The following is a 22149-nucleotide window of genomic DNA, read 5'->3' on the forward strand; positions in this document are numbered from 1 at the left end:
AGGAACTGATGTAACCTAGTCCTGAAAAGGACTCCAATTACAATTAGTCTTTACTCCCACAACCTATCTATTTAAGAGCACAGACCTGCCTGATAAAAGTCGTAGGAAATGCTGTAACCTAGTCCTTAAAAGGACTGCAATCACAACTATTCCCTACTCCCAAGCTATCTGTATATTTGTGCGAAAATTGGCTTGAAATTAACAAGGTATAGCGCACACAGCAACAGCGGTGCCGTCTAACACGCAGCTGCAGCAGTGAGAAAATGGTGGCGACGGGGAAAATGGCTTGGTCTTATAGGGCAAGGACATGTGACATACACTGCCAATGACACATGCCCTTGCTTGTGTGAAAAAAAGCACTTCGCTCCGTGTGTGCGCTGCTGATAGGCTGACAGATTGCACCTCCCCACTGTAAATGCGGGAAAGAGAAAAAAAAATGGAGATCTTCATTATTCCTGCAGAGATCCATCCCCTGCCCCTCCCCCCACCCCGCTGTACACTCAAACTGCGTATTAACATTAATTTTCATCATTACTGAGAAAAAATCCAGTTATGATTTTGGTGCACGAACAGTTATCGAACATAACCTCGAACAGCCGAATTTTTCTCAAATTGTTCGTGTTCGCCGAACGGCTCGAACACCGCCCAAAACAGCTCGAATTTGAGATTGGCGAACAGTTCGAGTAGAACAACGCTCATCTCTAGTCACACTGTCTGTTTTGGGATCTAGGATTCTATATCCTTTGCAATTTTCTCTATATCCAATGAATATTCCTTCCATGGATCTGTTTTGAAGTTTGGAACGTTTTTCTGTTGGAATGAATTTAAAAACTTTACATCCATAAACTTTTAAATGATTGACACTTGGTTTCATACCTTGTCACAGTTCATATGGAGTTTTCGTCAGTTTTCTGGAAAAAAGTCGGTTCTGTAGATATGTAGCTGTCATTGCTGCCTCACCCCAATATTTCTCTGGTAGTTTGGAATCCATCAGCATACATCTTATCATTTCTGTTAGAGTTCTGTTTTTCCTTTCTGCTACTCCATTTTGTTCATGTGTGTATGGAACTGTTTTCTGGTGTTCTATTCCATTTTGGCTTAAGTAGTCTTCTATTCTGTGACCTGTAAATTCACCTCCATTATCACTTCTGATGACAATTGGCTTCCTTTGAAATTTGTTACTTGATCTTGTTACATAGTCTACAAGTTTATCAAAAACTTCACTTTTGTTCTTAACCATAGAACGCATACCTGGGGCCTCGCAGGCCCGCCCTGTTATTTGTTTTCTATTTTCTGCAAGATTACTTTAGTTAGAATTTTGAAACTCTAGGTATTCCTCAGGTATATAGTTGTTTGTCATTTCCAGTTGTTCATTTATTTTTATGTTACAGGAATTTTCGGTATAGCAACTCTTTTTTGAAAATACCCATTTTTATGGTCATGCGTTCTTGGGTTAATTAAGTATGTGACTGTGTATCTTGAGTAGTCGTCTATAAAAGTCAACATGTATCTATTGCCTCCTGATGTAGTCACTTTCATGGGTCCACATACGTCAGTATGAACCAAATCAAGTAGTCTTTCGCTTTTCATCTCACTTTCTTTTGGAATAGATATCCTTGTGGCTTTGGATTTTATACAACATTCACATCTTACGGTAATTGAGCAATCTGATATCTTTAAATCTTTTGTCAATTCTTTTCTCTGTAGTTCCCTTATACTGTCAGGGTGTCTATGTCCTAGACGTCTATGTCACATGTGAATACAGTTTTTGTGATCATGTGTACATACCTTCATCTGTTCCTTTGGTGTGTCAAAATGATATAATTGTTCATCTGCCTTGACTTTGGTTATCACCTTGTTTCCTGCAATAATTGCACACTCATTGTCTTTGAATTTTACTGTAAGTCCTTTTGCTGTTAAACGTTTCACAGATAATAATCCGCCTTCCAATTTTGAAACATACAATACATCCTGTACAAGTATCTTTGAATCTTGACCGAACTTGTTTGAACAATTTAGCATACCTTGTCCGATACCTTCTGCGGTTATTTTGCTTCCATCAGCAAGATAAATGGCTTCTTTCTTATCTAAATCAAGATCAGTAAAGAAATTCTTGTCACTTGTCATATGACTCGTTGCTCCTGAATCAATAAACCAACCAAGTGATGATTTCTTGTCTGTTACTTTAAATGTGCCATTCCAATTATTTACACATGAATCGGAAATTGTGTTTTTTACTTTCTGTGTATGCTTTTTATGTTGTAATTTTTGTTGTTCTGCTTTCCATACGGTACAGTCTTTCTTTAAATGACCTTTTTTCTTACATCTGAACCATTCTCTTGTCTCTTTATTATAGGGTTTTTTAAATTCTGTAGCTTTAAGAGCGTTTTCACTGTCCTTTTCAGTAGAAGAATCATTTCTTTGTTGTTTTCTTCTCTGATATTCATCTATTAGACTTGTTTTCACAAAATCTAATGTAATGTTAGTTTCTGGTCTCGTCTCAAGGGCATTTATCAAGGCTGTATACGAATCTGGTAAACTGCACAATAATATAGCTGCTACATGACTTTCTTTAATGTCTTCACCAATAGATCTTAGCTGTGATATCACTTCCATCATTGAGAATATGTGCTTCTGCATGTCGTCATTTGCACTCAATCTCATACTGTAAAGCTTTCTTAATAAAAATAACTTGTGATTCAAGCTAGGTCTTTCATACAGTTTTCATAATTATTCCCACTTTCCTTTAGCTGTTTCTTCATTTCTTATATGTATTAATTGTGCATCATCCACTAATAAGCTAATGGTGGCTTTCGCTTGTCTATTCTTCTTATCCCATGTCTGATTATCTTGATCTGGTCTTTCTGTAACAATTACTTCCTATAAATCATCCTTAGATAACAACATCTCTACTTTGAATTTCCATAACTGATAATTTTCACTATTCACTTTAGCTACTGTGAATTTCAGTTCTGTGTTACTCATCATCTTTATATAGTCTTACTTGTTTAGAGAGTTGTACTGAAGATATTCTCCTGTTATTTCTTGCTGATAGTTCCTGTATGTCCTGCCTGTGTTGAATTCTCTGTAATTATATCCAGCTCCTGGGATCATGAATTCCTTTGTCAGTCTGCATCTGGATTTATTTCCTTCTGTTTACAGAGCTTATCTGTGTGCTCCGTTATCTGGGGTTATAAACCAGGATCCTCTTGTAGTGTGGGCCTGTAGTGTCTGGGTTCCGGCCTGGGCCCATAACCTGTCGCAGAGTGCATCTTCTTACAGTCACCACTGTACTTACGAGAGCTTCAATCAGCAAGATATCTTGAGCAAACAGTATTTACTTCATACTGGTTAAACATGAGATACAGTCCGTGTGCTGCTTATATAACACATTCAGGAAAGAAAGAAAAACACAGGAAGTAAAAACAACCAACAATTGAAAGCTTTCCTCCCACACATTACAGCAAGCATTTAACTTTACACACTATTGCCATCTGCTGTCTGGTTAGTATAAAGTCCTCCTTTCACTTATAATAAGTCCTAATCTGTTGTATATGCCAACATGTCGCTCACTGTTCAGCCGCAAATATATACATTTAAAAAAGTCTGGTATACACCAGTAAATTCTAACTGTGGATTTGCGGTTCCACGGTAAAAAAATCTCTATTATCCTGCTTTTCGCATTTTTTGCAGTAAAAAAAATTTAATCGTGTCTCCCTGATTGTCCAGACACAAAAATATATCTGTTGAAAATAGTCTGTTGTAGGCCCGACAAATCCAAGTGTGGTTTTGCAGTTCCATGGGTCAAATCTCTGTAGTATCCAGTTTGGGGCCTTTTGTATCTAAAAAAAAAACCAGTTTGAGTGTGTCGCTCACTGTTCAGCCGCAAATATACAGTATATTTTTAAAAAAGTCTGGTATACACCAGTAAATTAAAACTGTGGTTTTGCTGTTCCATGGTAAAAAATCTCTATTATCCTGTTTTTCGCTTTTTTTGCCTTAAAAAAAAAACAGTAGTGTCTCCTGACTGTTCTGACACAAAAATATATCTGTTGAAAATAGTCTGTTGTAGGCCCGACAAATCCCAGTATGGTTTTGCATTTCCACGGGTCAAATCTCTGTATTATCCAGTTTTGGGCCTTTTGTATCTAAAAAAAAAAACAGTTTGAGTGTGTCGCTCACTGTTCAGCCGCAAATATATATATTTACAATTTTATGGTAAACCCCAGTAAACAATAACTGTGGTTTTGCCATTCCACGGTAAAAAATCTCTATTATTCTGGTTTTGGTATTTTTTCCGTAAAGAAAAACAGTAATAGTTTATCCCTGATTGTTCTGATTGTTTAAAAGAGTCGGGTGTAGGCCAGAGAAATAGAACTGTGGTTTTCCTCTTCCACGGTAATAATCTACTTTTTATTACCCTTTTTCCATTGATAGTGTGAGTGTAAGCTATTTTACTTCCTTTACAATGGGCAAGGCGCGTGGCAAGGGACGTGGAAGTGGACGTTCTGGTGATGGTGCGTGCAGAGGACGGGGCCGTGGCCAAGGTGAAAATGTGCCACAACCAAAAGCCACATCTTCTCGCTCCCACTTCTTGACCGAATTACTAGGGAAGCACAGAACAACACCAGTATTGTGAACTGATCAGTGTGAGCAGGTTATTAATTGGATAGCAGATAATACTTCCAGTTACCTGAGCACCACCACCTCCGGTCTGTCTTCCACACGGTCAAATGTTAGTAGCCGTGAGTCTCGACCGCATACTCCTTCTCACCCTGATGCTCCTTCCTCCCACCATGCCGAGTGTCGTCAGACAGCAACTGATCCCACACTTGGACACTCTGAGGGGCTGTTCTCTGGTCTATTTCCAGATTTGTGCCCCTCGCCTGCTCCGCTTCAAGTGGTGGAAGAGGAGATCCCATGTAGCGATGCAGAAATATTTGAACAGCCACGGCCACAGGAAGTCGACGCTGGCAATTTGTCACAAGAGGTGGACGATGACGAGACACAATTGCCAGGAAGTGAGGAGGAGGATCGTGGTGCACAAGTGGAAAAAGAGGAGGTGGTGGATGATCTAGTAACTGACCCAATGTGGCAGGAGGACATGCAGAGTGAGGACAGCAGCACACAGGGGGAGGGAGGCAGAGTACCCCAACAGGCAGGAAGAAGCAGTGTAGTGGCCACAGACAGAAGGCGGGCAACCGTTCCCCGTAACACCAACACGAGGGACGTTGCCAGTACAAGCGGTAGGTCTTCCAGAGTCTGGAATTTTTTTAAAGACTCTGCTGTTATCCCAAAAAGGCCATTTGTACCACCTGCCATGCCAGCATCAGCAGGGGTGACAAAACTACCAGCCTGACCACCACCAGCATGATCAGGCACATGGCAGCAAAGCACCCGACTTTGTGGGGTGAACCCCAGGGTCCACAACCAGTGTCAACGGGTGTCACCACTGCTTCTTCCGCTGTTGTGCGTGCAATAGAACCCCCTGTTGTGTGTGCAAGGCAATCCCATGTCCATACTGCATGTAAAGATGCCCCCTCCTCTCAGTCTTCACTTGTTATGGCAGTTTCTCAAGAAACAGCATCAACGTCCAAGTCCACGTCCCACCGCAGCGTTCAATTGTTCATATCCCAGACCTTTGAACGAAAGCGGAAATTCACAGCTAGTGCCCCACAGGCCACAGTCCTAAATTAGTACATTTCACGACTGCTTGCATTGGAAATACTGCCTTTTAGGCTGGTGGAGACGGAATCCTTCCACAACCTAATGGCGGTGGCCGTCCCCCGGTACTTGGTCCCCAGCCGACACTATTTTGCCCGGTGTGCCATCCCCGCACTACACAAGCACGTGTCCGAAAACATCTGCCATACCCTCAACAACGCAGTTACTGGGAGAGTCCACCTGACAACGGACACGTGGGCAAGTGCTTGTGGCCAGGGACGGTACATCTCCCTGACGGCACACTGGGTAAACATAGCGGAAGCCGGGACCCAGTCGGACCTTGGGACGGAACACATCCTCCCCACACCGAGGATTGCGGGCCCTATGTCAGTCAGAGTTGCCCCCACAGTGTACAGCTCCTGTGCATCATCCTCCTCCTCCTCATGCTCAGCCTCCATCTCAGATATCACCACATCAGTTACAAGCTGGAAGCACTGCAGTACAGCCTCCGCCAAGCGGCAACAGGCTGTGCTGAAACTCATAAGCTTAGGTGATAAACCTCACACTGCTTGTGAGTTGTGGACAGCTGTGAAAGAACAGGCAGATCTGTGGCTGAGACCGCTGAACCTACATCCAGGCATGGTCGTGTGTGACAATGGCCGTAACCTGGTGGCGGCTCTGAGGCGAGGCGAGATCACACACGTACCATGCCTGGCTCATGTGCTTAACCTCGTGGTTCAGCGGTTTCTTAAATCGTACCTCGAGTTGCCAGATCTGCTCGTGAAAGTACGCTGCCTGTCAGCTCATTTTCGCAAGTCGGCTAGAGCTTCCGCCGCCCTTGCTGTGTTGCAGCAGCATTTGCAGCTTCTGGCACACCGACTGCTGTGTGATGTCCCCACACGTTGGAACTCTACCCTCCACATGTTGCTAAGGATTTGTGAGCAGAAGAGAGCAGTTGTGGAGTACCAGCTGCAACAAGGCCGTCAATATTCAGGTCAGACTCCACACATAAGACCTCAGGAGTGGACCTGGATGTCTGACATATGTACCATCCTGACAAACTTTGAGGAGGCCACCAAGATGGTGAGTGGTGATGACGCCATCATTAGTGTCAGCATCCCACTTGTCTGTCTTTTGCAACACTCTCTGCAGAGAATTAAAGAGGAGGCATTGCAGCCAGAGTATGATGAGATGGATCAAGAAGCCGCAGCGGGCAATTACACACAGCCCAGCCTCATCTCATCCCAACGTGCATTGGGGGACAATGAGGGAGAGGAGGAGGAGGAAGAACAGGAGCTGGTATCATGCGCTGTAGACGGTAGTACCTCTACAACTGTCATATCGTCGGTTCAGCGTGGGTGGCCTGAGGACAGGGGGGAGGAGGAGGAGGAGGAGAGCATGGTCATGGAAATCTTGCCCGTTACCAGTCTGGCACGCATGGCTGACTTTATGTTACGCTGCCTTAACTGTGACCCTCGCATTGTCAAAATGTTGGGTGACAGTCATTACTGGTTGGTGACACTTGTAGACCCCCGCTACAAGGAGAACTTTCACTCTCTTATTCCTGAGGTGGAGAGGTCTACAAAAATGGGGCAGTACCAGAAGGCCCTTGCTGCAGAACTTTTAAAAAAATTCCCATCTGAACACGCTAGCGGCAGAGGTCACAGTTCGTTGCTGCCCAACCAAGGCATACATGCGAGAGAGACGCAACTCCAATCCAGCAGAGGCAGGGGAACACTGTCAACGTTCTGGGAAAGTTTTCTCAGACCCTCCCTTCGGACAGACCCTGAGGAATGGGGTACTGTCACAAGGGGTGGAAAGTTTCAAAAGATGGTGAGGGAGTACCTTGCCGACCGCACCAGTGTCCTCTGTGATTCCTCTTACATAGTTACATAGTTACATAGTTTATAAGGCCGAAAAAAGACAAGCGTCCATCCAGTTCAGCCTATTTCTTGTGCACTGCAGCTATTCCGCAGCGTTGATCCAGGGGAAGGCAAAAAAAAACCATGCGGTATAGGCCAATTTACATCATTGAGGAAAAATTCACTTCCCGACTCCAATCTGGCAGTCAGATTAAATCCCTGGATTAAGTAACTATCACTAAGCATAAGATGTAATTTTATTGTTCTCAAGAAAGGCGTCCAGGCCTCTCTTGAACTCATTAAGTGATTTGGACATCACCACTTCCTCTCCCAGAGAGTTCCAGAGTCTCACGGCTCTGACCGTAAAGAATCCCCTTCTATGCTGGTGCAGGAACCTCCTTTCCTCCAGACGCATAGTGTGCCCCCTCGTCTTTGTCACCATCCTTGGTATAAACAGGTCATGGGTGAGATCTCTGTACTGCCCCCTGATGTATTTATACATGTTTATGAGGTCTCACCTAAGCCTTCTCTTTTCCAACGTAAATAGGCCTAATTTTGACAACCTCTCTGGGTATTCTAGTCCCTCCATTCCCTTTATTACCTTAGTCGCCCTCCTTTGTACCCTCTCTAGCTCCAATATGTCTTTCCTGTGCCTTTTAATTATTGGGTATCCAAGCTGGACACTTGGAATGAACTCGCTCTGTACGCCTTGGAGGTCCTGGCCTGCCCTGCCGCTAGCGTGTTATCGGAGCGTGTTTTTAGTGCCGCTGGGGGAATTATAACTGATAAGAGCACTCGCCTGTCAACTGACAATGCTGAGAAGCTGACCCTTATCAAAATGAACAAGGGCTGGATTGGGCCAGACTTCTCTTCACCAACAAATGACAGCAGAGTAACATAAAGTAAAATCCACTGTGTTATTTCGGGAGGTGTATTCACATGCAACGCTTCACACCCACACATGGGTATACGCTTCCTCATTTCGGCTGTTTTATGTTCTTCTCCTTATCCTCAGCCTCCACCACCACTATACAACCAGGGTGACCGTGGTCTGTGTTGCCATTATTGAAAGTTCCTCCATCCTGATTTTTGTCAGCTTTTGCTTGGAAGGCATAAGCAAAGACTGTGGGAGACCCACTCCCCAATAATGGGAATAATATTTTTAAGATGCTGTACTGTATGGCTCTTCCAAGGGGCATTAAAAGCGTCTTGTTATACCACTCTGACCTCCACGTCTCTTGTAAGGGGCATTAAAAGCGTCTTGTTATACCACTCTGACCTCCACGTCTCTTCTGAGGGGCATTAAAAGCATCTTGTTATACCACTCTGACCTCCACGTCTCTTGTAAGGGGCATTAAAACCGTCCTGTTATACCACTCTGACCTCCACGTCTCTTCTGAGGGGCATTAAAAGCGTCTTGTTATACCACTCTGACCTCCACGTCTCTTCTCAGGGGCATTAAAAGCGTCTTGTTATACCACTCTGACCTCCACGTCTCTTCTGAGGGGCATTAAAAGCGTCTTGTTATACCACTCTGACCTCCACGTCTCTTCTGAGGGGCATTAAAAGCGTCTTGTTATACCACTCTGACCTCCTCGTCTCATCTGAGGGGCATTAAAAGCATCTTGTTATACCACTCTGACCTCCACGTCTCTTGTAAGGGGCATTAAAAGCGTCTTGTTATACCACTCTGACCTCAAGTCTCTTCTGAGGGGCATTAAAAACGTCTTGTTATACCACTCTGACCTGCACGTCTCTTGTAAGGGGCATTAAAAGCGTCTTATTATACCACTCTGACCTCCACGTCTCTTGTAAGGGGCATTAAAAGCGTCTTGTTATATCACTATGACCTCCACGTCTCTTGTAAGGGTCATTAAAAGCGTCTTGTTATATCACTCTGACCTCCACGTCTCTTGTAAGGGGCATTAAAAGCATCTTGTTATACCACTCTGACCTCCACGTCTCTTCTGAGGGGCATTAAAAGCGTCTTGTTATACCACTCTGACCTCCACGTCTCTTCTGAGGGGCATTAAAAGCATCTTGTTATACCACTCTGATCTCCACGTCTCTTCTGAGGGGCATTAAAAGCATCTTGTTTTATCACTCTGACCTCCACGTCTCTTCTGAGGGGCATTAAAAGCGTCTTGTTATACCACTCTGACCTCCACGTCTCTTGTAAGGGGCATTAAAAGCATCTTGTTATACCACTCTGACCTCCACGTCTCTTCTGAGGGGCATTAAAAGCATCTTGTTATACGACTCTGACCTCCACGTCTCTGCTGAGGGGCATTAAAAGCATCTTGTTATACCACTCTGACCTCCACGTTTCCCCTGAGGGGCATTAAAAGCGTCTTGTTATACCACTCTGACCTCCACGTCTCTTCTGAGGCGCATTAAAAGCGTCTTGTTATACCACTCTGACCTCCACGTCTCTTCTGAGGGGCATTAAAAGCATCTTGTTATACCACTCTGACCTCCACGTCTCCTATAAGGGGCATTAAAACCATCTTGTTATACCACTCTGACCTCCACGCTCTTGTAAGGGGCATTAAAAGCGTCTTGTTATACTACTCTGACCTCCACGTCTCTTCTGAGGGGCATTAAAAGCGTCTTGTTATACCACTCTGACCTCCACGTCTCTAGTAAGGGGCATTAAAACCGTCTTGTTATACCACTCTGACCTCCAGGTCTCTTGTAAGGGGCATTAAAAGCGTCTTGTTATACCACTCTGACCTCCACGTCTCTTCTGAGGGGCATTAAAAGAGTCTTGTTATACCACTCTGACCTCCACGTCTCTTCTGAGGGGCATTAAAAGTGTCTTGTTATACCACTCTGACCTCCACGTCTCTTCTGAGGGGCATCAAAATTGTCTTGTTATACCACTCTGACCTCCACGGCTCTTCCGAGGGGCAATAAAAGTGTCTTGTTATACCACTCTGACCTCCATTTCTCTTCTGAGGGGCATTAAAAGTGTCTTGTTATAACACTCTGACCTCCACGTCTCTTGTAAGGGGCATTAAAAGCGTCTTGTTAAAACACTCTGACCTCCACCTCTCTTGTAAGGTGCATTAAAACCGTCTTGTTATACCACTCTGACCTCCACATCTTTTCTGAGGGGCATTAAAAGCGTCTTGTTATACCACTCTGACCTCCACGTCTCTTCTGAGGGGCATTAAAAGCATCTTGTTATACCACTCTGACCTCCACGTCTCTTCTGAGGGGCTTTGAAAGCGTCTTGTTACACCACTCTGACCTCCACGTCTCTTCCGAGGGGCATTAAAAGTGTCTTGTTATACCACTCTGACCTCCACGTCTCTTCTGAGGGGCATTAAAAGCGTCTTGTTAAACCACTCTGACCTCCACGTCTCTTGTAAGGAGCATTAGAACCGTATTGCTATACCACTCTGACCTCCAGGTCTCTTGTAAGGGGCATTAAAAGCGTCTTGTTATACCACTCTGACCTCCACGTCTCTTCTGAGGGGCATTAAAAGAGTCTTGTTATACCACTCTGACCTCCACGTCTCTTCTGAGGGGCCTTAAAAGCGTCTTGTTATACCACTCTGACCCCCACGTCTCTTCTGAGGGGCATTAAAAGCGTCTTGTTATACCATTCTGACGTCCACGTCTCTTCTGAGGGGCATTAAAAGCATCTTGTTATACCACTCTGACCTCCACGGCTCTTCCGAGGGGCATTAAAAGCGTCTTGTTATACCACTCTGACCTCCATGTCTCTTCTGAGGGGCATTAAAAGCGTCTTGTTATACCACTCTGACCTCCACGTCTCTTGTAAGAGGCATTAAAACCGTCTTGTTATACCACTCTGACCTCCACGTCTCTTCTAAGGTGCATTAAAAGCGTCTGTTTATACCACTCTGACCTCCACATCTCTTCTGAGGGGAATTAAAAGCATCTTGTTATACCACTCTGACCTCCACGTCTCTTCTGAGGGGCATTAAAAGCGTCTTGTTATACCACTTTGACCTCCACGTCTCTTCTGAGGGGCATTAAAAGCATCTTGTTATACCACTCTGACCTCCACGTCTCTTCTGAGGGGCATTAAAAGCGTCTTGTTATACCACTCTGACCTCCACGTCCCTTGCAAGGGGCATTAAAAGCATCTTGTTATACCACTCTGACCTCCACGTATCTTCTGAGGGGCATTAAAAGCGTCTTGTTATACCACTCTGACCTCCACGTCTCTTCTGAGGGGCATTAAAAGCGTCTTGTTACACCACTCTGACCTCCACGTCTCTTCTGAGGGTCATTAAAAGCGTCTTGTTATACCACTGTGACCTCCACATCTCTTCTGAGAGGCATTAAAAGCGTCTTGTTATACCACTCTGACCTCCACGTCTCTTCTGACGGGCATTAAAACCGTGTTGTTATACCACTCAGACCTCCACGTCTCTTCTGAGGGGCATTAAAAGCATCTTGTTATACCACTCTGACCTCCATGTCTCTTCTGAGGGGCATTAAAAGCGTCTTGTTATACAACTCTGACCTCCACGTCTCTTCTGACGGGCATTAAAAGCATCTTGTTATACGACTCTGACCTCCACGTCTCTTCTGAGGGGCATTAAAAGCGTCTTGTTATACCACTCTGACCTCCACGTCTCTTGTAAGGGGCATTAAAACCGTCTTGTTACACCACTCTGACCTCCACATCTCTTCTGAGGGGCATTAAAAGAGTCTTGCTAAGCTACTGGGACCTCCACAACTCTTTGAAAGGGCATTGCATTTCCTCATAATTTTTGGAAGCTTTTGCTTAGAAGGCATAAGCAAATACTATGGGAGACCCACTCCCCAATAATGGGACTCATGTTTGTAATATGCTGTAGTGCATGGCTCTTGTAAGAGGCATTGCAAGTTGCTTCGTCCTAATTTTTGGAAGCTTTTGCTTGGAAGGTATAAGCAAATACTATGGGAGAACCACTCCCCAATAATGGGACTTATGTTTGTAATATGCTGTAGTGCATGGCTCTTGTAAGAGGCATTGCAAGTTGCTCCGTCCTAATTTTTGGAAGCTTTTGCTTGGAAGGCATAAGCAAATACTATGGGAAACCCACTCCCCAATAATGGGACTAATGTTTGTAATATGCTGTAGTGTATGGCTCTTGTAAGAGGCATTGCAAGTTGCTCCGTCCTAATTTTTGGAAGCTTTTGCTTGGAAGGCATAAGCAAATACTATGGGAGACCCACTCCCCAATAATGGGACTTATGTTTGTAATATGCTGTAGTGCATGGCTCTTGTAAGGGGCATTGCAAGTTGCTCCGTCCTAATTTTTGGAAGCTTTTGCTTGGAAGGCATAAGCAAATACTATGGGAGACCCACTCCCCAATAATGGGAATAATGTTTTTAAGATGCTGTACTGTATGGCTCTTGTAAGGGGCATTAAAACCGTCTTGTTAAGCTACTGTGACTTCCACGTCTCTTCCAAGGGGCATTAAAACCGCCTTGTTAAGCTACTGTGACCTCCATGTCTCTTCCACGGGGCATTGATATTGTCTTTTTATTCCACTGCGACCTCCACCACTCTTCCAAGGGGCATTAAAACCGTCTTGTTAAGCTACTGTGACCTCCACGTCTCTTCAAAGGGGCATTAAAAGCGTCTTCTTAAGCCACTCTAATCTCCACGACTCTTCCAACGGGCATTGCATTTCCTCCTAATTTTAGTCAGCTTTTGCTTTTCAATGCAAAGGTGAAAACTAAGGGAAACACACTCCCCAATAATGGGTAGAAGGTTTTTAGTACGCTGTAATCCACGTCTGTTTCAAGGGGCATTGCAGTTCCTCATAATTTTTGAAAAGCCTTCCTTTCACTGCTTAGGCCAACAGTGCACAGGATACCCAGTTGCTATAAATGGAAAAAAAGGTTTAGTTAAGGCCCTCTGACCTCCATGTCATTTCCAAGGGGCATTGGAGTGCCTCAAAATTTTTGGTAGGCATTGCACTCACTGTGTGCCCTATAACTGTGTAGCCGAACCGCTCCTTTTGTTACAGAAACATATCCTACAAGACATATGTGGTTTACTGGCCTGATATTGATGTGAATGGTCCCTGTTCCTCCTGCTCTTTCTCCTTTGCCACCACCTCATCCATCATTTATCACCTGAAGCTTTGTTTTAACGGGAGTCATAAAACTGGGATAGTAGCAGGAAAACATCCAGCAATCCTCGGAGGAGGTACGATATGCGCCAAAACGCTAACCACCTCAGGCCTAGCCGCTACTACATACATGTGCTTGCATTCCTTGAAAACAAAGAAGATGCTAACTTCTATCATCATCATCATGCTCCTCACCTTGGCACTCTCAACTCCCCTGATGGAGAAGCCAGGGCCCACCGGAGGAGTCGGGTTCTCTTGTGGGCTCGTCCAATGCTGCCCTAAAGCAGGCCAGTCTCAGAAAAGTGTGTGGGGATGTTCCGCGGAGAAATCGGGGCGGCTGGGGACCGTTTATGGACACCCGGCCGCCCCTAGGCGGCTGGGGACCGTGTGTGGACACCCGGCCGCGGGGCGACTGGGGACCGAGTGTGGACACCCGGCCGCCCCCTGGCGGCTGGGGACCGAGCGTGGACACCCGGCCGCCGGGCGGCTGGGGTCTGAGTATGGATACCTCGCTGCCGAAGCAGCCATGAGGTAGTGGCCAGCTTTGGCCTCCTCAAAACTAAAAGGCCCCATTTCAAGTGCAAGCTAGCAGTATGGTATTGCAGCCTGGGGGTGGGTGGGTGGTTGGCTGCATATTTGCGCTTGCATTGCAAGGAATGGGGGAGGTACAATTGAACACTGCCCTGGGACAAGGACTTGCACAGGGATAGTTGCAAGTCTGCATCTTCTGATGCGGCAAGGATCACTTCTGATGGGCACACTTTTAGGCAGTGACCTGGGAGTCAGAGATGCTTCCAGGGGTCTTCCCCATGCTGTTCCCATGTCTTTTCAGCACTGTATGCATGTGTCACACAGCACATGGCCAGAAAAGGTTGTAAAATGTTAAAATGACATCCCGGTGAATGCATTTGTCACAGTTGAAAGCAATACAAAAGTGCAAAAACGCATAAAAAATGCTACTTGTGAACATAGCCCAAGATGTGGAGGAGTATTTTTGTTTTTGATTATTTATTTTACCTTATACACAAGTCTTTACCCTGGAAAAGAAGTTCCTTAACATATTTCACAGGAAAAAAGTTTCACTTTCATTTTTGAACGTTTTATTATGACCCGGTAAAAGTGGCTTAATACTTCTGAACACGTTGTTGAAAACAGTGACCTGGGGGTCAAAAATGCTTCCTGGGGCGATCCCCATGCTGTTCCCATGTCATTTGAGCACTGTCACTATCGTTTTTGGCACTTTTTAGGCTTTCTATAGACTGCCGGGGGTGCCGCCGCAAAAATGCTTGGGTCTCCCATAGACTAACATTGGGCTCGTTGCTCGGGTCGAGCACCCGAGTATCACGGCGAGCTCGGGCTGAGCTTCGAGCACCCGAGCATTTTAGTGCTCGCTCAACACTAATTATATTACAATGGCACCAAATGAAGCCGAAGTACCCATGCAGCCCTCTAGAGGGGAGATGGGTAGATAAAGAGCAGACCCCCCATCTGGTCAACAGCTGATAGAGTCGATATGGCAAACGCCTGCTTAGCACCTCTTAGGAAGGCTTTGCACCTGCTTTGGGCCGTTCTGTTTGTTCCATTTTAGGAAAAGAAAAACGGACACATAACGGAACCCAGGCTGCCCCCTTAATAACTAATGGGTACCCTCTGCCTCCATTTGCATCAGTTATACAACTGAGACATTTTGGGCATGAATTCCATCTGTCTGCCCCTAAAAGCAAGTGTGAACACAGCCTTATAAGTGGAATTTACAAAGTGCATTGTCCCTCTGATTTAACTACGGCTATTTCATTTTATTTTTACCTCTCTCGTTTTTGTTTTTTTTACTTATCGAAATACAAATGTTTCTCCACTTTGTTTTTGTGTGTAAGGGAAAAAGTACTAAAATATGAATGTAATTTCATGACTTTGTGTCTTTTTACAGTACATGTTTATGATGCACTTAATACATAGGTATATTTTGTGCAGTATACACGTAAATGATACATGAACCTTCTGGATCTACTTGTTTAGATCTTTACATTTATAAATGCTAATATTACACTTTGTAATTTACATTAATTCGGCCAACTAGTCCTGTTGTATTATATCTCAAAACATCAAAGAACAAAGTAAAAGTTGGGCATGGGACAGCTTTTTTTTGGGAGATCTACGACAGGCAGGCATTCTATGTAGGCGCACACCAAAGATTCTTATGGCTGACACTTTGAACAGCATCTCTGGCAAGAACTATGTAGCATCTATCGGGCAATCTGGGGGCAACTGTGACAGGTTCAATGTATGAGATGGAGAATCCTGACCACTTTTGTGATGTACGATTTTGTTTGCCCCCCATGTGTCTGTCTGTCCCCATTTCCTTGTGATTTGTTTGGCAGGATGCAAAAACCTTACAGTGTTGCTAATTTCCAGGAGATATTATTCTCTTACCTCACCTTAGAAATTGAAATATGATATGTGCTGAACAAAGGAGCTGGTATGAATGCTGTAATAATAGTAGACCTGTAAGACAGGCCGGAGGGTAAAAGAGAGACTTCTAAGTTAAAAACAACACAGAGCACAGGGTTAATTCCCGGAAATACTCCTCCTACTCCTCTATATTTTGTATTCTTGCAGGAGTTCTGCATCTGCAAAGTATTGTTATGGCTTTCATGTCTTATTGCAATCAATGTTAATGCCTGGGTGGTATTTAAAGAGACACTATCTTCAATTGTGCAGACTGGGATTCTAACTAATTTATACGGAAAGGAGAAAGCATTCTTATTTTTCTTTACAGTTTCCCCTGATATTAGCAAAAAAGGAATATAGCAATGACATAAACATTAAGCCACATGTATCACAAAAAAAAAAAGTGAATATCCGAATGAGAAATTTAAAAGCGCATGCACAACAAAACATGAAAATGTACTGTATCTGGTCAGGAACTGGTAATATATTTTCATATATTGAAGGAAGTGTATATTGTTTGTGGCTTTATGTGTATGTATATTTTCTTGCAGAAGGCTCTATGGTTACGATTTAGGTGAATTAGAATGTCCTACAAAACAACACCTGTCCGGATTTTTTATTATTATTGTTGTTATTATTATTATTTATATAATCAATTCAAAACCTCTACAGTTCTCAGCAGCAATGCCAAAATCCAGTAAATTTGTAAGGCTCATTAGTCAGAAAATTCTTGTTTATAACTGAAACATTTCTGTTGAAATCATTTTGTAAAAGTTACATTTTTTAGTGTAAAAGTACAAATCATTCTGCTGCTCCCTTTCTTTGTAATTTGAGCTGCAGGTTACATTCCTGAATATAGAGAGCCAAAGGATAGAAAGCTATCAGCGTGGTGTATACACTGTCTGGTAAAAAGGCATAGTGTAAAATGGAGTTAGGGCAAAACCTACAACGCTGTATAGACTCACTCACTTTCAGCAAAATACACATGCACAAAACAACATGGCACTTTTAGAAAGAGGCCAGACTTTTTCTGCCACAAAATGGATCAAATCCAAGATATAAGGCTGACAATTTGGGAATAATACAAATAAAAAAAATCACTACCAAACAGATTTTCTCTTTATTCATTATTCTATAAATCATTGCAGATTATTAGGTCAGAATCCGTCCCGTAAATCTTCCATCCCTAAAAACCAGTGACATGTTGGTGACAATTGAACACAACGCCTGTATTGTGCGTCAGCTACACATGCCCCTTCTAGTGTCTCCTCAGGTCCCAATTTAAACATCACTGTGAGGACCTTGCCACTTACTAAATACTTTTCCAGCACTGAGCACCCATTTTCATCTATCTTATTTTTGTGTTTTGTTAGAAATTTGCTTGCTGTGTTTTGTTAGTGATTTGTTTGCTCATCAGTTGAACCTCAGGTATCTATTCCATTCAGTGACCTTATCTCAGGGACCTTGGGCCATTGTTCTTTCAGCCAACAGACCCCTTATGTAGATGGAAAGAGTGGATGCAGAGGAGCCGACACCATAGGGAGTCTCACATGCAAACCCAGGTGATGGCTTCCACCTGAGAAAATATCTCCAGTAAGACATAATTAGCTGGGGGATGGAGGGGTGAGCTCCTCTGCCCATTCAGGGGGCTGAGCCCATTGAAGGAGAAGAGAGACATGGATTTAGGCAAAGAGTTGTGTGGAAGGATTGAAGGAAGAGGATGGAGACCGTGGACTTGGAAGGATGGATGGATAAACATGTTACCATTATGGATTATGTCATTTGGATTTAAACGTTCTTAAAAGGTCTGTTACATGTCTACTGGATACATGTGCTTTCATCATTTTATCTGCCGTCTAGAGGATCGTGGACTGTGGCTACAGACTATACTGGCTGGAGATACGAAATCTTTGGGCCAAATAAAAATTGAGAGACAGTGAGTATGGCCTTATACAAAATCAGTGGAACTACTAAACCCAGATTGGGAACTTGAGGACTGACAGAACTGTATTTTGGCCATTTACCTGGAATTGCTTTATTACCAAGGTTGTGATTAATAAAATATTTTTGCATCGTTAACCTGCCTAGGTGATTACTTACAACCCACAACCTCAGATCTTTACAATCTCCTTCCCAGATGTTCTCAGGTGCACAGATTAGTATCGGTCCTTGAGACTTTCAGCATCAATGGCTTACCATAGATCACACATGTCAAACTCCGGCCCGTGGGCCAAATCTGGCCCACATGGTAGTTTTGTTTGGCCCGCGACACCAGAACCACCACCCATTTGTGGGGCCATTATTCTGTATAGAGGACAATGTGAGGCCTATTATTCTGTATGGAGGACTATGTGAGGCCCATTATACTGTATGGTGGACTATGTGGGGCCAGTTATACTGTATACTTGCTGGCCCGTGACATTGTCCAAGTTTTTCATTTTGGCCTTCGGCGTGTTTAAGATTGACATCCCTGCCATAGATGCACAGTGCAGTGTCACTACCAGAAGCATCCTTTAATTTTCCTGCCCTTTCAAGGTTCTTGCCAAAAAAAGCCAAGTTTAGTGACTTCTACAGAGACCATTTTAGTATTTGCCATAGGCACATAGTTAAGTCCCTGCCATAGATGTCCAGTTAATTTTTTTCCCCTAGGTGCCTAATTAACTGTTACACTAGACTGGACACTTTTGGCTATTTTCTTCAGTTGCCCACTTCCAATGTTGTTGCCGCAGATTAGTGCCTGATACAGGTAACCCATCTTCACGTCTGTTTCAGGTGCCAAGTTTAGTGTTTGTTGTATGTGTCCAGTTTACATAACCTCCCCACAAAGTATTTGTCACAAATGCCGTGATTTCTGATCCCCACTATGTACCGCCTGTCATCTTCCCTGCCCCAGGTGCCTAGTTTAGTTGCCATTTTAGTGTCCATGCCCAGGCATCCCATTTCAATTTATATGCCCCTGGGTACTATGAATTAATAATGATGACAACAGAAATATAGCAACATATTCACCTTCAAAAACCACAGATTGAAAGGTTATTCTGGGACTCTTAGTTCCACAACTAAAAAAGTGTCTAAGGAAACAGCAGTCATAATACATCCCGCATAAGACTCGTGGTCTCTATGGAAAAGTAATTTACCTTAAGGATCTTCAAGGAACCATCAAGTTACAATCCAAGTTTGTTTTTTCTTGCACTTTTACTCCAGATTGTAATATTGTATTTCCTCAGTATTGTTCCTCCTTCTTTCCTCAGTCTTGTATTGTATATTTTCCAATAAATAACTGACATGTATTGAGCTTTCCTTACAGCCAGGTGAGTGTGAATGTGTCTCCCTGAGAGCTAACAGATTTACTTGTAGTTAGAGGCTATTATGAGGTAAATGAGTAGAGTTTCGCCCCCTTTTTCACCATAGAGGAATACGTCACGCTACCTGGGAGTGTCACCTAAATATGCTCCACAGGATTTATTACTGTAACAGACAGTGACCTATGCTCCCCAGGATTTATTACTGTAACAGACAGTGACCCATTCTACTTTCTTTCTTACCTTTATAAAGGACTTAATTTCAGACTGTGTAAAAGTTTATAATTTGATATGATTAAACTAGTAATTAGTAATGAGAGTACTGCTTATATAGGAACATTGTGGCAGCCATGCAAAAATAAAATGCCCCTTGGTCCGCAGATCTGTCCACTAGTCGCCACCATCCCTTACACTTTATAAGTCTTGGATCCTGGGGCATAGCTAAGGTGGGGATGCCGCTGGCGGTGCATGTGTCCTGGATTCTGGATGTAGAGTTGTCAACCAGATAAAAAAGGGATTGTAACTTAGGGAGTTTAGTATCCAGTGATTACCTTTTATTATCTAATATCCCAAGATTGTAAGCTGGTAAAATGGTTTATTCCAACATTTCTATTGATGTAAGGTTGTTAAAGGGTTAATGTCAATTTCCCTGGTGGTCTGACAATTGAAGTTGTGAATGCCAACCTCCTAGAGTATCGAAAAGGTCAGTAACAAAACCCTGGTGGTCTTGGTAAGTAAAGGAGTAATGTAAATATTCTAGGTAGCTATGGGAGTAAATAGGCAATGTAAGCATCACCGGTGGTCTAGGGGAATAAAGAGGGGATGTAAGCATCACCGGTGGTCCAGGGAGGTAAAGAGGGGATCTAAGTATCGCCGTTGGTCTAGGGGAGTAAAGAGAGGATATAAGCATCACAGGTGGTCTAGGGGAGAAAAGAGGGGATGTAAGCATCACCGGTGGTCTAGGGGGGTAAAGAGGGGATCTAAGTATCACCGGTGGTCTAGGGGAGTAAAGAGAGGATATAAGCATCACCGGTAGTCTAGGGAAGAAAAGAAGGGATGTAAGCATCACCGGTGGTCTAGTGGACTAAAGAGAGGATATAAGCATCACCGGTGGTCTAGGGGAGTAAAGAGAGGATATAAGCATCACCGGTGGTCTAGGGGAGAAAAGAAGGGATGTAAGCATCACCGGTGGTCTAGTGGAGTAAAGAGGGGATGTAAGCATCACCGGTAGTCTAGGGAAGTAAAGAAGAGACGTAAGCAACACTGGTGATCTAGGGGAATAAAGAGGGGATGTAAGCATCACCGGTGGTCTAGGGGAGTAAAGAGGGGATCTAAGTATCACCAGTGTTCTAGGGGAGTAAAGAGGGGATGTAAGCATCACCGGTGGTCTGGGGAAGTAAAGAAGGGATGTATGTGTAGCGGTGTCAAAGAACACCACAAGGCAGGATTCAAGTACGGTACAGCAGACGAGAAGACTGAAACAAAATTCCGGCTTTATTATATACAAAGGAATTATATGCCGGGAGATGAGAATCACAATATTTACAATGCAACGTCCGCTTTGCTTCCCTTTGGGGCGTTTTTCCCGCACCAACACTTGGCCTCCAGACTGGAGCGGAACTTTCTGAATTGGTGGTTGACCGCTGTGCGCCTTTTTATTGTAACCACTGGCCTGCTAGCTGAAGTCCATCCAGGAGGTGGTAGATCGTTCGAATAAATCCTCTGGCTGTTCCAGATTTAGCTCGATGATTTCTCGGCCAGCTCTACCAAACAGTAGCATGTATGGGGTATAACCTGTGGTGGTGTGGACCCGATTGTTATAGGTCCAGACTAGTTCGGGTACGTAGTCAGGCCAATGCATCTTCTTGTCTTCTAATGTCCTCAATATTTAAAGCAGAGTTCAATTAAAGTGCTCACAGGCCCAATTCCCTTGGGGATGATATGGGGTTGTCCGGGACCTTTCAATGCTGTACAATCGGTACAGTTCCTCCATCACTTTACCCTGAAAACAGGCTCCTTGGTCTGAATGAATCCGCTTCGGACACCCATAGACCCGGATGAAATCCTGACAGACAGCTCGCGCAGCAGACTCAGCCATCTGGTCCCTAGTTGGGGTGACCACCGCAAACTTGGAGAAGTGGTCGGTCATTACCAGGCAGTACTGTGGGCCTCTATTCGATTGTCCTACAAGGAAGTAATCTATCATCAACACTTCAAGTGGCTCTTTGGTCCATATGGTCTGTATGGGTGCCCTCTGTTTTTGTTGTCCCACTTCTCCTCCAGCTGGGGGCAATATACATAACGCTGCAGCCACTTGTAAGTTTTTCCAGGGCTGAAGTGAGCTCCAAACTCATGGGCTTCTTTGGCAATTTCTCGTGCCACTCTTCCAGGGACTACTACCTGCCATCTCGCCTCTAAGTCAGCAGGCTGTTGCCACTTGTCTGGTCATTTTCCTTGGACTACCCAGCTTTTCACTTGCTGCAACCCTGCATCATCTTGGGCCCGACCCCATTCTTAGTTAGTCCTTTCCAGTGACTTGGGTAGAGGTTGAGCCTCGCCACCTGACTGTGCCACTACTGCGATGGGTGTGAATTTGTGGAAATCTGGGATCTCCTCTTCTCCTAGGTGCTTATCATGGTCTTCTCCCGGAGTCTCGAAGGTTACGCTTGACAATCCATCCATGTTGGTATTCTCCGTGGCAGAGAGGTAGCGAATCGAGAAGTCAAATTTTGCGAGACAGGCAACCCAACGCTGCTCCATGGCCCCCA

At 44.1% G+C, this 22149-nt stretch overlaps 1 protein-coding gene across 7 annotated transcripts in view; it reads right to left on the reverse strand.

Moving 5' to 3' along the window:
• LOC141257345 (calpain-13-like) overlaps window positions 1-19527 on the reverse strand; it is a 326649-nt gene extending 307122 nt beyond the window's left edge. For 5 of the 7 annotated variants that reach the window (XM_073671804.1, XM_073671809.1, XM_073671807.1 and 2 more), the window contains exon 1: window positions 877-3423. In XM_073671804.1, the coding sequence (XP_073527905.1) occupies window positions 877-891 (15 nt within the window). In that variant the 5' untranslated portion in view covers window positions 892-3423. Of the gene's footprint in view, window positions 1-876; window positions 3424-19216 lie in introns of those variants that run through there. The other 2 variants (XM_073671805.1, XM_073671806.1) reach the window with 2 other exon arrangements.
• Between the last annotated feature and the right edge of the window lie 2622 nt (window positions 19528-22149).

This window comes from Phyllobates terribilis, unplaced genomic scaffold (assembly GCF_046119375.1).
Source record: "Phyllobates terribilis strain yellow unplaced genomic scaffold, ASM4611937v1 Scaffold_3__8_contigs__length_932513732, whole genome shotgun sequence".
Classification (NCBI taxonomy): domain Eukaryota; kingdom Metazoa; phylum Chordata; class Amphibia; order Anura; family Dendrobatidae; genus Phyllobates; species Phyllobates terribilis.